This window comes from Trichechus manatus, unplaced genomic scaffold (assembly GCF_000243295.1).
Source record: "Trichechus manatus latirostris isolate Lorelei unplaced genomic scaffold, TriManLat1.0 scaffold00024, whole genome shotgun sequence".
Classification (NCBI taxonomy): Eukaryota; Metazoa; Chordata; class Mammalia; order Sirenia; family Trichechidae; genus Trichechus; species Trichechus manatus.
The window spans coordinates 16,066,631-16,085,533 of record NW_004443960.1 but is presented as its reverse complement, the minus strand read 5'-3'; the positions used below and the strand labels follow the sequence as shown (position 1 = coordinate 16,085,533).

The 18,903-nt window shown below is 47.0% G+C and overlaps 1 protein-coding gene across 1 annotated transcript in view; it reads right to left on the bottom strand.

Annotated features, from left to right (window-relative positions):
- The window catches only part of XYLT1 (xylosyltransferase 1), a gene marked incomplete at its 5' end in the record, with an annotated part of 369,697 nt that overhangs the window by 94,865 nt on the left and 255,929 nt on the right, over positions 1-18,903 (bottom strand). Inside the window, 2 exons of the mRNA XM_023728323.1 lie at positions 216-418; positions 1,167-1,339. Coding sequence (XP_023584091.1) covers positions 216-418; positions 1,167-1,339 — 376 coding nt within the window. The remainder of the gene's footprint in view (positions 1-215; positions 419-1,166; positions 1,340-18,903) is intronic.

Genomic DNA, 18,903 nt, shown 5'->3' with positions numbered 1-18,903 from the left:
TGCATGCATAAGCAATTCTCAGGCCCAGCCTGAATCCTCTCTTGAGAGATTTTCAGGAGCACGTGCCTAAGTTCCTCCCAGATTTTGCTGGGACAGAAACACCTGTCCAGACAGGAAGCACCCTGCCTCTGAGTTCCAGCTGTCCAGCTAGGAGCAGAGAGGGTGAGCGATGCAGGACCATAGACCAGGCTGGCGGGAGGTGCCTGGCACCTTACCTGATGGGGTAGTCAGCTGCGCTGAGGTTGATGAAGAAGTCCCAGGGCCAGTCGGTCATCTCCAGCAGGTCCCGCATGCTCTGCAGGTAGGTGGACAGGAGGCTGGCACCCCCCCAGATGGTGGCCATTCTCCAGGGCGTGACACGGACATTGGGGTACTGCCTGGAGAACTGGAGCACTTGCCGGTGCAGGTAATTGGAGCGCTTTTCCAGAGAGAAAGGAGACCGTCAGTAGCAGGGAAACCAAGACTTGCCTCTCTCCCACCTCCCCTCTCTGTCCCTTCCCCCTAGTTGATGCGGCTACCGACTCAAGAAGCTGATTCAGGGCTGGGCTGTCCCTCTGCTGGTTGGAACATTGCTACTCAAACCCTGAATATTTTTAAAATGTTATTTTAGCTATTTGAAATACAGATTCCCTGTACCCACCTCTGAGCTAATGGTCCACTAGGCTTGGGCTGGTGCTGGGGACTCTCAGGTGGTCTGAGGATAACAAGCCAAGAAATACTGCTGTATCTGAACTGCTGGGATTTTGGGCCGTGGAATTCCTGTTTTCAGCTCCCTTCCATTGCCCGTCTATCACCCTCTCCCATGCCAGCTAGAAGCGGACCTTTTGGATGCTGAGATGCAGGCCAATTTGAACCTAACATGCATCCCCTTTGCCTTCTTGACTAACGATGCAATCATGTCATGTCAGTAGACCAACCGAAACCTCTGGGACGGCAAATCTACCACAGGTTTCTGTTCATAAAGTTTTACTGGAGCACGGCCACACCCATCTGTTTCTCTCTCTCACACACACACGCTCCTATGAGGGACCGCCATCCAGTTGATGAGTTTCCCTTAAAGGGAGGCACTAGGGACTGTGCTAGTGACATGGAAGGAGGGTCTCAGGGAGGGACAGACAGCCCTGCAGAGACAGGCTGGCATGGGACGACCAGAAGAGCCTCCTCACCTTGTCCACGTGGATGTAGTAGAAGTGGTCTCTGTGGTAGATGGCCTTGAACATGCGCTGCAGCTGCCGAGAGGCACGGCCGTGGACCACCAGGACGAAGGCAATTCTGACCGGGTTGGCTGGCATGTACTCCACCGAGTCCTCATCCCACTGAACGTTCTTGTTGGCTTTGCCTGAGGAAAACCCAAGAGATCACAGATGTGACGGTGAGGCTAGGTGGTTCTTTGTGGGTCGGGGAGTTTCTCTGATACTCTTTCTTCGGAACCATTTTAGGGCCATGGTAGTCATATTGGGCCCTGGAACTTGATTCAACTTTAATAAGCATGACCTTGACCCTGACGTTGTCCTGGCACCACAGGAGCAGGGGACACTGAGGTGCTTAAGACATGGTTTCCACCCTCAAGGGGCTTCAACTAGCTTCTGGAGACACAAGTAAGCATATTAAAGAGAAATAAGAAGATGTCTGTGAACCACAGAAGGAGCAGTTAACCAGTTGCCATCAAGTTGACTCTGACTCATGGTGACACCACGTGTGCCAGAGCGGAACTGAGCTCCATAGGGTTTACAGTGACTGATTTTTTTGGAAGCAGATTGCCAGGCCTTTCTTCTGAGGCATCTCTGAGTCTACTCGAACTGCCAACTTTTTGGTTAGCAATGGAGCACATTAACTTTTTGCATCACCCAGGGAAGGAGCAGTTACTTCTGAGTTAAGGTACACATGTTGTTTTGGCCTGCCCACAATCTATTCTCCCTTCTCTTCCTAAGAGCATTCAATATTTCAGAGGGTACCACCCTCTCCTCTGCTCTCAGTCTATAAGGATGACGAGGATCTGACTCCATTACCAATTCTAGGGGTGGTCCTATCACTTAGGCCAATCAGAACACTGCATCTGACAGACCACAGTTATTTGTTCAGAGATGAATATGTAACCCACACAAGCTAATTAGCCAGTAAGACACAATTTCAGACTTCTGTTGGAACTACTAGGTAAGAGAGGGTCTCTTTCTGCTGTACACGAAACTGGGAGAGTCTAAGAGTCTTCCTGTCCCCACATGGAAAGAGGCTGCCTGAGAGGAAAACTAACACCAAGGAGAGCAGTGTTGAGTAATGGAGACGGCCCAGGCTGTCCCTGAACCACCAATGTCCACTGCAATTCCAACTAAAAATGTGGCTATGCTTAGCCTGATTTCCTTTGGGTCTAACTTGACTCCTTATAGGTTCTAGATTATGGATTCTAAGTTAGAGAACCCAGAATAGTGGCACAGTGGTTAAGCACTCAGCTGCTAAACTAAAGGCCGGTAGTTTGAACCCACCAGCCACTCTGCGGGAGGAAGATGTGGCAGTTTGCTTCCGTGAAGACTTACAGCCTTGGAAACGCTATGGGGCAGTTCTTCTCTGTTCTATAGGGTCGCTATGAGTCAGAATCGACTGACACAGCAATGGGGGTAAGTTCAGGTGCTCCAGCTAGGGAAAGCTGAGAATTGGGACTGTTTAGCCTGGGGGTTAAGATATCAGGAGCCTGTCAGCTGTCATCAGAAATCTGAATGGATTGCTAAATGAGCAAGGCTTCATCTATGTTGCTCCCAAGGACAGGACGATACTAATGTGGATAACATCCAAATCATACTGCTCAGTCTCCATGGCCTGTGTGATCTGGCTCCTGCAGACCTCTCCACCCTGACTGTAGCCCAGTGAATATGTAACCCAAACAAGCTAATTAACCAATAAGACACAATTCTAGACTTTTGTTGGAACTACTGGTAAGACAGCATCTCTTTCTGCTGTACACGAAACTGGGGGAGTCTAAGAGCCTTCTTGATTCTAAGAGCCTGATTGCTACCACTTTTAGTCTGGCCCCCTAACCTCCAGCCTCCTGGTTTTCTTTCTATTCCTTGAGCAAGATCCTGTCTGCCCCAGGACCTTTGCACTGGCTATTCCTGCTACCTGGAATGCTCTCTCTCCCCAGATCTTTGCCTGGCTGCATCTGCTTGCCATTAGCTCACAGCTCAAAAAAGGGCCATGCCCGCAACCTATCACACCAGTCTTTTTTACATCATCTTATTTCACATTTCTGCACAGCATTTCACATGGCCTGAAACTGTTTTTCGGTTTACTTGTTTAATTAATGTCTAAATACCCCTCTACAACATAAATCCAGGAGATGAGGAATATTTCAGTCTTGTGCACCACTGAATATGCAACACTGGAACAATATCTGCTACACATTTGGTTTTGGGGGAAAAAAAGTTACAGGAGTGTACATTTTGGCTCAGTACAATAGCATCAGCAGCACCTGCTAACACATTTTATTGAGCATTGACCAGACCTTGACTTTGATTATCTCATTTAATCCTCATAACAACCCTGCAAGGTAGTGCTCTTATCCCCATTTTCCAAATGAGGAAACCACAGATTAGAGGATTAAGGGCTTCATTCAGGGTCACATTGTTCTAAATAGCTAAGCCAAGATTCAAAGCCAGGTCTATCTGATTCTAAAGCTCATGCCCTGGACTCCTTATACACACTACGAGACCACATCTAGAATTGGGGAAAGGTTTATAACAATTCTGCTTGTTAGTTAATGGTATACTTTATAAATTAGTCATTGCATAGGCAGGCATGCATTTAAGGACCGTGGGAAGCTGACTCTAGGTGACCAATAAGGTCACATATTTTCATCCATCATCCATCTATAAATCCATCCACACGCCCATCCAATTCCAACCACCTAGCCCTCCAAACATTGAGTAAATTATCCAACTACCCATCTAGCAAAGCATCCAAAAGCTTACCATCCAAAAGATCCACCATTCATTCACTCATCTGTCCAACCCCTCTTCATCCTTAAAACCAACCATCCATTCATCCATCCATCCAACCATCTAACTATCAACCCACTGATCCATGCAATATTAACTTGGCCTACACTACATGTCAGGTACTGTGCTAGGAATCAAGGAAATAAAATATATATTAAAAGAGCCCTTGCCTTTGAGAAGCACTCAGTCAACTGGGGGAAAACACAAGACAATGCTCAATCGTTGTATGACAGAAGTACGTTCAGGTTGTTACTGGACAGAGGAGGAAAGAAGAGACCTCAGAGAGTTTAGTCCACAGCTTCTGAGGCCCATTTCTTCAAGCTTTCCTGATGAGTTCTATGGCTTCTTGGCTGTTAAATCGATAGCTACAACCTTGGAGCTAATTATCATCTTGGCTCGGGTTGATAACAGATTTGGCAGCAACCAGAGGGTTATCCTAGCCACTCTTTAATCTTCTCTCTACACCAATCACAAACAAACTAAGCTTTCCTGGTGACCACGTGAGATAGGTATGCCTGGGGGAGATCAAGTCCCTTTAAATACCTACACAACAAACCATCCGTCCATCCATTCATTTATCCAATCACCCATCATCCTTAAAACCTATGACATGTCAGCCCTGGGTACAAAGGCATGTACGACATGAGCCTGTTCTGACACATGGATTATGAATGGATTAAGGAATGTGAGAATCCAAAGTAAAAAAGATCATAAATACAAGAAAAGCTTATATTCTCCCATGACCATAGCCCTGGTCTTCGTTACACTGGCTGTCACCTCTCTCGGCTTTGCTTAGAGACTCTTTACCAAAAAATGGCAACTATTTCTGGCAAGTGCCTCTGATGGGGGGAGCTGCATATGACAATAAACCACAGGGAGGGGCATGGGCAGAGGTGGCCCCCACGATGGGCTGTCTCTATGCCCCAGTGCCTCTGCAACGCCCACTGGCAGCGTGACCACCACTTCCGGGACTTCGGTCCTGAAACGCACACGGCCTCCCCCATTCGGAGTCGATCTGCAGTGGGTTATGGTAAGATTCCCGATGCTGGCAGGGACTGGGGACACAGACTGTCTCCTTTCCTGTGGGAGTGGAAGCTGGTACAACCTTGTCGGAAGTGAGGTGGCAACAGGTATCACAATTTTAAATACACATGCCCCTTGCCCCAGTAATTCCACTTCTATGAATCTATCCTAAGGAAGTAAGAGGGCAAATATGTAAGGCTGAATGTAGAGGGTGTTCGTTGTTCATCTGTTTGTTCGTTCCTTGGTTCGTTCGTTCATTCATTCATTCAATGTCTCTATGTGCCAGGCACTTGTCTAGCCTTATCAGTGAAACACAACAGTCTTTTCCCACAGGGTGCTTATAGGCTACTGGGCTAGAAAGCCAATAAAAAAATGTACAGATAGTGGCGATGGTTGTACCACATGATGAGCGTGATTAGGGTCACTGAGCTGTGTGTTATATATGTAGAGGATGCCGAAATGGCAAATGTTTTGTTATACATATACTTAAAAAAAAGTAAGCAAATAGAGAATATAATTGAAGACAGTGATAAAGTCTACAAAGAAAAAAATAAAGTGGGTTAAGGGATGGGGAGTGATGTGACAGGGTTTATTTTCAGAAAAGTCTTCTGGTGGTCAGTTTGAATCAGTGGCACTGGAACAAGCTCTGAACGATACGAGAGAGTGAGCCATGGGATTACTGGGGCAGGGGGAGGATTCTAGGCAGATGTCACAGCCAGTGCAAAGGTCCTGGGGCCTCTACCTCAACAGTGTTAATAATGGTCCAAAATAGGAGCTGACCCAAAGATCTATCAGTGGTGGATGGATAAAGAACATTAGGAGTATACATGCATTAGATTTACATGCAGCTGTCAAAAATGATTACTTATTAATACTTAATGATATGGAAATTTGTCTATAATATATTGTTTTGCAAAAAGAAGTTTCAAAAGAATGATATTCAATTCATAACAAATTAAAAGTTGTGCTCCCAAACATTAATAGAGGTTCATAAGGTGGCATGACCGTTCTTTATACTTTTCTGCATAATCTGAATTTAAAAAAAAATGTGTTACTCAGGACTAATTGCCTACATGAACCATGGCCTCATCTATCCAGAGACCAGAAGAACTAGATGGTGCCTGGCTACCACTACCGACCATTCTGACCAGGGATACAACAGATGGTCCTGGATAGAATGGGAGAAAATTGTAGAACAAAACTCTAATTCTGAAACAAACAAACAGCAACAACAAATGGTCAGACTTATTGGTCCAGGAGAGACTAGAGGAACCCCTGAGACTACTGCCTGAGATACCCTTTAAACTTTGAACTGAAACTACTCCCAGAGGTCACCTTTCAGCTAAATAACAGATTAGCTCATAAAATAATCAGTATCGCTCGTGAGTACAGTGCTCCTTTAAAAAAAAACCTATATGAGACCAAACAGTCACTATTTACCCTAAAACAAAGATGAGAAGGCTGCGGGGGGCGGGGAACAGAATGAAGCTGGATTAATGGAAGCAGAATAACCAGAATGGAAATATTGAGAATGTTGATACAATACCAAAAATGTAACCAACGTCACTGAAAAATACATATAAAATAAAAAAAACCAGACTCACTGCCATCAAGTCAAAATTGTTAAATGGGAACTTAATTTTCTGTGTAAACTTTTGCCAAAAACTCAATAAAATATTTTAAAAATGTATTACTTTAAAAATTACTTTAAAACTGTATCAAGAAACTTAACAATAAAGGGGATGCTCACTGGTAACTCTAATACCAACTATTTATTGAGTGCCTACTATGTACTGGAGCCCTGGTGGCACAGTGGGTAAGAGCTCAGGCTGCTAACCAAAAGGTTGGCAGTTTGAATCCACCAGCCGCTCCTTGGAAACCCTATGGTGTAGTTCTACTCTGTCCTATAGGGTCGCTGTGAGTTGGAATCAACTCAACGGCAGTGGGTTTACCATGTGTTAAGCACTTTCTATGCATGATTTGATTTACTTCTATCAAAACCTCTACAAGAAGGGAGCTATTATCTTCCCATTTTACAGGTGAGGAAGCTGAGGCTCAGAGAGGGTATGACACTTGCTCAAGTGGCTGAGCTGAGAATGAGACGAATCCGTCCGGTAAAACTACAGATTTCACAATGTAATCAGATTCCCTTGGTGCAAAACAGAAAATAAGCAGCAAATCAGAAATATTAGGGGCAGAAGGAGAAGCTGACTTCAGACGAATGTTAAAAGGCCAGGCTGGTGGGAGCAGAATATCAAGTGCACTTCTGCGGTACAGCTGTGGAGGCTGTGACTGGGGAGCCCTGGAGTAAGGAGCCGTGACAAGTAGGGCTAGTTACCCAAACTCTGTATTTCTCAGTATCCGCAGAGGCTGCATAAGGACTGTTATCCTTGAGTACCAAAGAGATGGCGCGGATGAAGGTGCTTTGCAAGGGTAAACGTGTTGTACAAACATTGCAAATTTGCCAATGATTACAGCAGTAGTGTTCGTGGGAATATGACCCAGGAGGAGAAAATGAGGTACAAAGGTTGAGAGTGTTAATCTAGGCTCCAACACTGTGTGACCTTGGACCAGTTATATAATCTCTCTGAGCCTTCGTTTTCTCATCTGTAAAATGGGTATAAGCACAGACCCTGCCTCATGTGGATGCACATGTTCGGTGTGGAGCACAATGCTGGGCATGTAGTAAATGCCCAATAAATTATAGCTATCATCATCATGGAGCCCTGGCGGCACAGTGGTTAAGAGCTACATTGAGCTACAGTTGCTAACCAAAAGGTAGACAGTCAAAGAAGGCATTCAGGCGGCTAACAGACACATGAGGAAATGCTCACGATCATTAGCCATTAGAGAAATTGCAGATCAAAACTACAACGAGATATCATCTCACCCCAGCAAGGCTAGCATTAATCCAAAAAACACAAAATAATAAACGTTGGAGAGGTTGTGGAGAGACTAGAACACTTATACACTGCTGGTGGGAATGTAAAATGGTACAACCACTTTGGAAATTGATTTGGTGCTTCCTTAAAAAGCTACAAATAGAAGTACCATACCATCCAGCAATCCCACTCCTTGGCATATACCCTAGAGAAATAAGAGCCATTCTACAAATAGATATATGCACACCCGCATTCACTGCAGCACTGTTCACGATAGCAAAAAGACAGAAACAACCTACTGCCCATCAACGGACGAATGGATAAACAAATTATGGTATATTCACATAATGGAATAGTACGCAACGATCAAGAACAATGATGAATCTGTGAAACATCTTATAACATGGAGGAATCTGGAAGGCATTATGCTAAGTGAATTTAGTCAGTTGCAAAAGGACAAATATCATACAAGACCACTATTATAAGAACTCAAGAAAGGGTTTAAACACAGAAGAAAACATTCTTTGATGGTTACGAGGGTGGGGAGGGAAGAAGAGGGGTATTCGCTAGCTAGATAGTAGACAAGAATTATCTTAGGTGAAGGGAGGAACAACACACACTACAGAAACCAAAGCTAAGAAGTTTCCTGAATACAACCAAACACTTCGAGGGACAGAGTAGCAGGGGTGGGGGCCTGGGGACCATGGTTTCAGGGGACATCTAGGCCAATTGGCATAACAAAGTTTTTAAAGAAAATGTTCTGCACCCTACTTTCGTGAGTGGCATACGAGGTCTTAAAAGCTAGCGAGCGGCCACCTACGATGCATCAACTGGTCCCAACCCACCTGGAGAAAAGGAGAATGAATAACACCAAAGACACAAGGAAAGTATTAGCCCAAGAGACAGAAAAGGCCACATAAACCAGAGACCTCATCATCCTGAGACCACAAGAACTAGATGATGCCTGGCTACCACCAAGGACCGCCCTGACAGGCAACACAACAGAGAGTCCCTGATGGAGCAGGAGAAAAGTGGGATGCAGAACTCAAATTCTAGTAAAAAGACCAGACTTAATGGTTTGATTAAGACTGCAGGGACCCCGGAAGAAATGGCCCCTAGACTCTCTGTTAGCCCAAACTAAAACCATTCCTGAGGCCAACTCTTCAGACAAAGATTAGACTGGACTATGGGACATAAAATGATACTTGTGAAGAGTGTGCTTCTTAGCTCAAGTAGATACATGAGACTAAATGGGCAGCTCCTGTTCAGAGGTGAGATGAGAAGGCAGAAAGGGTCAGGAGCTGGCTGAATGGACAGGGGAAGTCGGGGGTGGAAAGGAGGAGTGTGCTGTCACAGTATAGGGAGAGCAACTAGGGTCACATAACGATGTATGTATAAATTTTTGTATGAGAGACTAACTTGAATTGTAAACTTTCACTTAAAGCACAAAATAACCCCTGAAAAACAAAGGTCAGCAATTTGAGTTTACTGGCTGCTCCTTGGAGACCCTATGGGGCAGTTCTACTCTGTCCTATAGGGCCACTATGAGTTGGAATTGACTCGATGGCAATGGCTTGTTTGTTTTCGTTTATCATCATCATGAAACATGATGCCTTTTTGGTTCATGACGATGACAGTGAAAGTTTAAAAGGACGCAAAAGGACATCATGTTTGGTAAAGCAGAGGGTCAACGAAAATGAGGAAAACCCTCAGTGAGATGAACGGACACATTAGCCTCAACAACGGGCTCAAATATATGGATAATCATGAAGATGGCCCAGGACCGGGCAATGCCTTGTTCTGTTGTACATAAGGTCCCCGTTGGTTGGGGCCTACTCAATGGCAACTAAGAACAATCATCATCATTGTCCTTGTCACCATCAGTGTCATCATTTCTATTTGGCTGTTTATCCACAAGGATCAGGATCCAGTTTGGTTTCGTCCCTGGGCCCAACTCGAGGCTTCCATCCAAGCCTGTACTGGCTCCCAGGGTTGAGCATACGCTGGAGCCTGATGCTCGCGAGTAACATTCACAACTGGAACGCCCCTCCTCAGCGTTCACCCAGACCACAATTGATAACAAATGTGAAGGAGCCGCTTGACTGGAACAGTTATTCTACCGACAAAGCCCTCGGTTCTATTTATACTCTGAAAGGGCGTCTTCCAGCTGCTGCAGGGGAGCCTTCTGAGTTGGTTCCAAAGAAGAGGGTTGCTTAGGTCTTGGGAATGGAGGGAAGGGGAAAGAAGGTTGTATGCAAACATGGCATGGGTCAGAAAGCCTGAGATGGATGGAGGGTGGGCAGCTCAGAAGCTGCCTGGGGCTTGCAGGTGCTGGGATTGAGGAGCACGGCCTCTAGACCCAGCCCTTCACTGTGGGTTCTTCGGAAGGACACCGCCCTTCTCCCATCCCCTGTTCTTCATCTATAAAATGGGGTGAGCAATGGCTTCCTAAACCCAGTGGGCTGGGGAGTGAACCATGATCATAGGAAAGAAACAGTCTCATACAAGCAGAAGGCATGTTGCAGGGAAGCAGGATTCATGTCATTAGAGGGAGAAAGCCTTACAAATTCTAGGCTCTTTGTCAGGCTCAGGGAGGGGTGCCTTTTTCCCACTGGGAAATTTCAATGCAGGTTTGTGGTGATTAGAACTTGGGAGTTGCCCGGTGCAGTGCAGAGTGGCAGGAAGAGAATTGGACACGATTACGGATTGAATTATGTTACCTAAAAGAAATGCGGAAGTCCCAGCCCCTGTACCTGCACATATGACTGTGTTTTGAAATGCAGGTTTTCTTTTATGTAATGAGGTCATACCAGGTTAGGCCAGTACCTGTTGCCTTCGAGTCAATTCTGACTCACGGCGACACTATGTGTGTGAGAGTAGAACTGTGCTCCGTAGCGATTTCAAAGGCTGATTTTTTTCAGAAACAGATCACCAGGTCTTTCTTCTGAGGCACCTCTGGGTGGACTCAGACCTCCAACCTTTAGGTTAGCAGCCCAGCATGTTAACTGCTTGCACCACTCAGGGACTCCTGGAGTTGGTACCACTGCACAGAATGTGGCCCTCACTTCAGAGTCCAAGGTGTTGATAGATAGCTGTGGGTTCCCTCCCAGCTGCGGCCAGGATCTTAACTCCCCCACAACACCGCCCTGGCCCCCCGGGGCCTGGCACAGAGCTGAGCTCACAGGAGAGGGGGCAGTGAATGATTTCTGACTGCTGATTAAGCCAGGGAACCTGATCCATGGATGGGCCCCAGGGCCTAGGTCAGTGCCTCAGCCTGAGCTGCTGAGGATGGCACGGCTCATGGAGGGAAGAGGTGAGGCTGGATCCCCGTTGCCCTTGAGGCTTTGCGGCAGCCCGAGGACCCTTGCCCAGGAGCACCAAGCCAACTTGGGAGGAGCTGTCAGGTGCCCAGCCTACCCTCCAGCATTGTGGCTTGCTGCTAACTCAGCCCTGTAGTGTCCCCTCCAGCCTTACTTCATGAGACCTGAAGGCGGAGAGGATATTAAAAGGGGAGTGTGCAGTCTTGGGTCCAAGGTCCCTGGACGGCACAAACTGCGCTCAGCTGTTGTTGTTGGGTGCCACTGAGTTGATTTTCAACTTGTAGACACCCTGTGTGACAGAGTACAACTGCCCCATTGGGTTTTCTAGGCTGTAATCTTTACAGGGAGCCCTGGTGGAGCAGTGGTTAAGAGCTCAGCTGCTAACCAAAAAGTCTGGAGTTCGAATCCACCAGCCACTCCTTGGAAACCCTATGGGGCAGGTCTACTCTGTCCTATAGTGTCACTATGAGTTGGAATGGGCTCGATGGCAGTGGGTTTGGTTTTAATCTTTATCGAAGCAGATTACCAGGTCTTTCTCCCACAGAGCCACTGGGTGGGTTGGAACTGCCAACCTTCCTGTTAGCAGTGGAGTGCTTAACTGTTGCACCACCAGGGTTCCTTTGTGCTCAGTCCTACGGAGCTGTTCTACTCTGTGACACATGGGGTTGCCATGAGTCAGAGTTCCAAGGATGAAGCTGGCCACCAGCACCCCTCAGATCACAGGATAAATGACCCTTCCTGGGTCTCCAGTTGTGGAGGCTTATTTGTAAGTTGCAGGCTCTGGTGAATTTCTGGCTCATCCTCACCCCCTTCCTCCGCCTGCCGCAGGCCTCAAGCCATCCTGCACTTCTTGCTGCAGCCACTCCACATAGTGGCTCTGCCTGGATCTGCATTCTGGGCCCACCATTTACTAGCAGATCACTCTGCCTCTCCGTGCCTCAGTTTCCCCATCTGCAAAGTGTATCTACCTCTGAGGGATGCTGTATGGACTAAGAGCTGTAATTCAGGTACACTAGGGCCATGCATCTTGACAGTGGGGAGCCAGGTTTCACACTCGTGCAGGCTGACTCTGGAGCCCCAGTCCGTGCACCCAAGTTTGCCATTCACTGATCACATGGCTGTGAGTGGTGGACCAGGTCCTGAACTCGAGGACTTCAGAGCTCGTGTTCTTAAACGTGGTGTCAGGGTTCCGGGGAGAGGATTCTGTGTGGCCCCTCGACAGGACATTAAATGGCACTGAATCAGAATGGCACAGTGAATTAAATTCTCACCCATCCCTTCGGACTAGCCCACCAAGGACGTCTCAGGCCAATGCTAACTTGTCCTTAATGGCACTCACTTCCCCGCCTTCCTTTTCCATAGAGGAGATCTGCCCTTGAGACCGGCATCTTTGTCTCGGCTGTTTTGATTTCACCGACTCACTGGCATGGATGCTGTCTCTTTATGGCAAGTAAGAACAAGATTCCGGTTTTTGCCAGTGCTGCAATACGGCTTGTAAAATAAAATTTACTTAAGTAAAAAATAAAAGTGAGTTTATTGAAATAAAAATATAACGGGAATCACAGGGCAGGGGGAATGTGGATATGACAAACTCGGGAAGGCGGGAGGGTACAAGAAGTTTGGGGAATATTAACGAGACTGTGCAAGCTTGCCTTGTAACCAGGACGTGCTGAGTGTGTTAAATGAATGACAAAGGTGAAGGTCAGGTACAGTGACACCCACGTAGCCCCGGAAGTCACGGAAGGACTCACAGGTCCAGACAAGATTTGCTTTCCTTCTCTCCCACTTCAGGGGCCCAGGAGGGTTTTGTTGGGAGTCTTCTGTGGGGAGGGAGGGGAGTGTCATGTTCCTGCTAGAGAGCGAGCTCCCAGTCTGCTAAGAACATCCTCGGTTTAATTTTCACTTCAATTGGTTGAGCACTTAATATTCATGAGGTTCTTTCCACAGCATCTCACTTCTTTCAGCAATGCTACCTGTGGAAATTATCCTCACTGACAGAAAAATTTCCAAGGCTCAGAGAGGTTAAGGAAGTTGCCCAAGGTCACGGAGCCAGGAGAAGAGATTAGGGTACACACTGGTCTGACTGGTCTGACTTCAGATTCCATGCTCCACACTTTGCCTAACAAGACTCTGGGCATCCTCTGTCTCCACTCAGGCTGCCTTTCTAAGCGCACCTGGAACCAAAGCACCATATTCCCCTGATAGTTTCCAAACTATCAGCTACTCCAGGGCAGGGCTTCTCAACCGGGGCAGTCTCGGCTTTTTGGGCTACGTGGTTCTTTGTTGTGGGTGGCGGGAGAGGGGGCTCTCCAGTGCATTGTAGGATGATTCTCAACATCCTCGGCCTCCATTCACTAGACATTGGTAGCACATTCTCCATTGTGACAAAACCAAAAATGTCTCCATTCATTCACAAATGGGGGAGCAAAATCACTCCCTTCCCCATTGAGAATCGCTGCTGTAGAGTTCCACTTGCCTTCGAGTTGGTTCTGACTTGCGGTGACCCCGTGTGTGCAGAGAAGAACTGTGCTCTACAGGGTTTTCAAGGCTGTGACCTTTCGGAAGCAGACTGCCGGGCTTGTCTTCCGAGGCACCTCGGGGTGTGTTCAAACCGCCCAACCTGTCGGTTAGTAGTTGAGTGCTGAACCGTCTGCACCCAGAGGAGTGGTTCTCAAAATATGGTCTCTGGTCAGGAGCGTCAGCAACACCTGACGACTTGTCAGATATGCACATTTCACCCCCTCCCCAGACATACTGAATCTGAAACTATGGGGCTGGGAACCAGCAATCTGTGGTTGAACAAGCCCCCCACGTGATTCAGATGCATGCTAACATTTGAAAACCACTGGGCTAGACATAAGGACCCTGGTGGTGCAGTGGTTAAAGCACTTGCCTGCTAACCGATAGGTCACTGGTTCGAAACCACCAGTGGCTCCGGGGGAGAAAGATGGGGCAGTCTGCTTCCGTAAAGATTTACAGCTCGGGAAACCCTATCGGGTTGCTACTAGTCAGAATCGACTCGACGGTAGTGGGGTTGGTTGGCTGGTGGGGCTAGGCTTTATCGCTGTCGTTAGCTGCCTTCGAGTCGCCCTGACTCATGGTGACCCCACGCACAACGGAACAAAACGCTGCCTGGTCCCGCGCCATCCCCCACGATCGGCTGGGGATCCACACGGTTTTCACTGGCTGATTTGCAGAAGTAGATCACCAGGTCTTTCTCTGTAGTCTGTCTTAGTCTGGAAGCCTCCACTGAGGGACGGGTGGTGGCTGTGCATGTGGTACATTTGCCAGGATTTGAACCCAGGTCTCCTGCACGGAAGGTGAGAATTCTGCCACTGCCCTCTCTGGCCTAGACCAGTGATTCTTAACTCTGGCTGCATATTAGAATCACTGAGCATCTTAAAAACAAAACTAAAACAAAACAATGTGCAGGTCCCACCCCCAGAGAGCCTAATTTAGTTTTGTGGGTGCCAGTGTCATTATTTTTTTAAAGCTCCCCAAGTGGGAGCCAATGAGCTTGGAATCAATGAGCAGCCAGGGTCGAGAATCCCGTTTTGGATACCTTCTTTTCTTTTCGACCACCTTGAAAAATAAAAACCCCATCTCAAGGTGCAAAAGGTTTTATGCAAACACATCTCTGGGTGCCCTCTCAAATACTCAGCACCCACAGCTCCCCTAGAGACCGAAGGCTTGCTCACTTGCTATTATTCTTCCACTCTGAGAAAATGTCTCCCTCCACCCCCGACCAAGCACTCAGGAAATTTTCCTGCTCACTGAGCTTTTCCCCCTATTCAAGTCTGGAATTATTAAACCACAACCCATGGCTGAACCGTCTTATTGATTTTATTGTCGAGAGCCCTGGGATATTCTAATGATGTACTGCTCCACAAATGGAAACTGGTGGGATAGATATTGATGGAGTATGGTACACTTTCCCACAATTCACTGGCTCCCAGTCACTTTGCCTGTTTCGTATCATCAGTGAAAGCGATACACTGTGGTCCGCCAGCTCTGGTCTGTCTGCTGATGGCACTTCCTCTGAGCATCAAGAATGAAAGAGCTGTTACGACAACAGCAACATTACTGCTGTGTGCCAGACCCTGTGCTGAGCGGTGTTTAACAGACATCATCTCACCTCTCACAGCAGGCCTTCAGGGGAGGTATTCTGATTATTCCCATTTCACAGACAAGGAAAGGAAGACTCAGAGTGGTTACTCCACCTGGCCAGCTGGTGAGATGCGGAATCGGGATTCCAATCTGCACTTGTCAGCCACTTGAATGAGGACTTTTAATCCTAAACTAAACCATGTGCGGGGCTGTCCCATGCATTACAGAACAACCAGGATATTCCTTAGAGTGAAGATGGCAAGACTTCGTCTTGCTTGCTTTGGACATGACATTAGGAAAGACTAATTGCTAAAAAAGAAAACCATGTTTGGTAAAGTAGAGGCTCAGCAAAAACAAGAGAAACCGTCGATGATGGATTGACACAATAACCTCAACAAGGGGCTCGAACATATCAAAGATCGTGGAGATGGTGCAAGACCAGGCGACGTTTTGTTCTGTTATACGTAAGACCGCCAGGAGTCAGAGCCAACTCGATGGCAGCTAACAATAACAATCCCCCAAACAACCCCTCCCCCTTACATTTCTAAACGCCCCCTAGGGGACCAGCATGGTTATTGCTGGAGAACCACTCATCTTCCTAGGAGGCAGGAGGCTTCCTGCCAAGATGGCCTACTGCATTTTTGGCAATGTGGGCAGCCACTCTGGAAAGGCAACATTGCAGAGAGGGAATGAGTTTGGCTTTGAAGTCATAACTCTGGGATCAGACCATGAACCCCTCATCCACTACTCTAGGAGGCTGAGCAAGTTCTCTTTCATCATTGGTAAAATAAGGGTAAGTATTCACACCTATATCATATGAGGGAATCCATAGAATCAGGTACATAAAGTGCTCTGAAAAGTGCCTAGTACAGAGCAATGGTTCTGAACCTGGGGTGATTTTGAACCTCCCTGCCCAGGGACATTTGGTGATGTGTGGAGACAATTTTGCTGTCACAGCTGAGGAGGACAATTACTTATATCTATTTGGTAGAGGCCAGGGATACTGCTAAACATTCTACAATGCACAGGACAGCCACCTACCATAGAGAAATCTGGACTAAGATATGTCCATAGTGCCAAAGCTGAGAAGCCATGAAATAGAGCAAAGCAAAACAAAAAAACCAAGCCTGTTGCCATCGAGTCAATTCTGAGACATGGTGATCCCACGTATGCAGAGTAAAACTGCACTCCATAGAGTTTTCCAGGCTGTGATCTTTCAGAAGCAGATCCTTGGTCTTTCTTCTGAGGCAACTCTAAGTGAGTTTGAACCACCAACATTCTGGTTAGTAGTTGAGTGCTTAATCATTTGCGCCACACAGGGACTCCAGAATAAGCAAGTACTCAATGAATTAATTGGTTGGTAAGTATATATCTAAGGGGTCCTGGTGGTATAACAGTTAAGTGCTTGGCTGCAAACCAAAACGTTGGCATTTGAACCCACTCAGCATCTCCGTGGGAGAAAGATCTGGTGATCTGCTTCCCTAAAGATTACAGCCAAGAAAACCCTATGGGGCAGTTCTACTCTGTCACATGGGGTCGCTGTAAGTTGAAATCAACTTGACAGCACTCAACTGTCAAGGACCACAGATTCCATCAGGGTTGCAATGGGAGAGAGTGACAAGCCCTCACGACAGGCTTGTTAATCGATGGTTGAGCAGTGGATGCAGGCAGGGCATTTTTTGAAATTCCCGGACAGAACGTATGAGACACCCCACTGGCTGGGTATGCGGAGCACCTCCTCGACCCACACACCTGCCTCTTCAACCCAGATGGTGCCGTTCGCAAGTTTCCTGTGAGTTCTCGTGTCAGGTGTCATTTTCATCTCCGTCCTCCTTTCTCCCCTCTTGAAGGTACTCGCAGGCTCAATAAACACTGCCACGGAAAAGCACAGCGACGCATCTATTTTTATTACAAATGGAGCTGCTCGAGGAGGGAACCACTCTTACTTACTTCTCAGGGTAAGGGTTTTGACAACAGGTTTATTTTCTCCGACTCTCCAAGGACTAAGCGAGGAACACTTTCAAGTAACAGTACATTAATTAATGATGAATTGGTTGGAATTTTCCTCATAAAAATCTGTATAGTAATCACATTATGGGCCATTAACGCTGCCTCCTCTTCAAAAACCATAAATATATTCTGCAGGTGCCTTCCTTTTTAAAAAGGGACATTTTCCCAATTGGTCACCCATTCATCATGTTAATGCTGTCACGTCACACATGAAGACAGGAGAAATTATAAAGGCTCATATTCATGCAGGGTCTACTCCGTGCAGGTCACTTGGCCAAGCCCCTTCCACGCATAATCTCGTTCAGTCCTTGATGCAAGGCAGGTGCTGTTACCCTCCTGTTTCACAGCTGGGGAAACTGAGGCACAAAGGGAGTGGGTGTTTTGCCCTGGCTCAAATAGCTAGGAAGCTATGGAGCCTGGATCTGAGTCCAGACAACCTGATTCCAGAATACTCTGCCCTCTGCCTCCTGAGACAGAAGCACCAGGCTGAACCCTGAGGCTCAGTGATCCTCTTGCTAAGCCCACTGCTAAGGGGCTCCCGGTTGACAGCTGAGAGTCAACCCAGTGCAACAAATAGGTTGTGCTCCTAGAGGACAGTAATTATGTTTCCTTCACTTCTGCCATCCCAGTGCTGAGCCAATGCTTTCGGACAATGCCAGGAGCATCTGGTACCCATGGAATAAACTCCCATGGAAGGAAGGAACGGATATTGGAACACATGTGCAGAGGGGGTCATAGTGGTGGGTAACAGAGAGCATTTCTGTGCACGTGGACTCTCGACAGATCCATTTCCATCAGAGGTGTGACTGGGGCTCTGCATCGGGCAGGCCGCCATGCACAGTCACTAAGCCACACTTCCTAGGATAAAGCCAAGGAGAGGCTCATTTGAACCCCATCTAGCTTCACTCCAGGTGCACCTAAACCAAGCCATGATCTTTTAAATCGCCTCATATGCATGCAAAAGCTGAACAATGACAAAAGAAGACAGAAGAAGAATTGATGCATTTGAATTGTGGTGTTGGCAAAGAATACTGAATAGACCGTGGACTGCCAGAACTAAAAAATCAGTCTTAGAAGAAATACACTCAGAAGGTTCCTTAGCAGTAAGGATGGTGAGACTTTGGCTTGCTTACTGTGGACATGTCATCAGGGAAGACCAACCACTAGAAAAGGACATCATGTTTGGTAAAGCAGAGGATTAGTGAAAATGAAGAAAACCTTCAATGAAATGGATTGACACAGTAGCCACAACAATGGGCTCACACATATCAACGATCGTGAATATTGTCCAGGACCAGGCCACATTTCATTCTGTCATACATAACGGGAAGGATTACCCAATAAGCAAGGCAAGCACATGCTTAGGGCATCAACAAAACAAGGTGTCTTACGCTGAGTTCTCTAGAGAAGTAAAACCAGTTAAGTGCATACATATATATGTGTGTGTGTGTGTGTGTGTGTGTGTGTGTGTGTGTGTGTGTCAAGGAAATGGCTCATGCAGTTGTGGAGGCTGGCAAGTCCCAAGTCCATTGATCAGGTGTCAGGATGGAGGCTTCTCCTGACTCACGTAGAGGC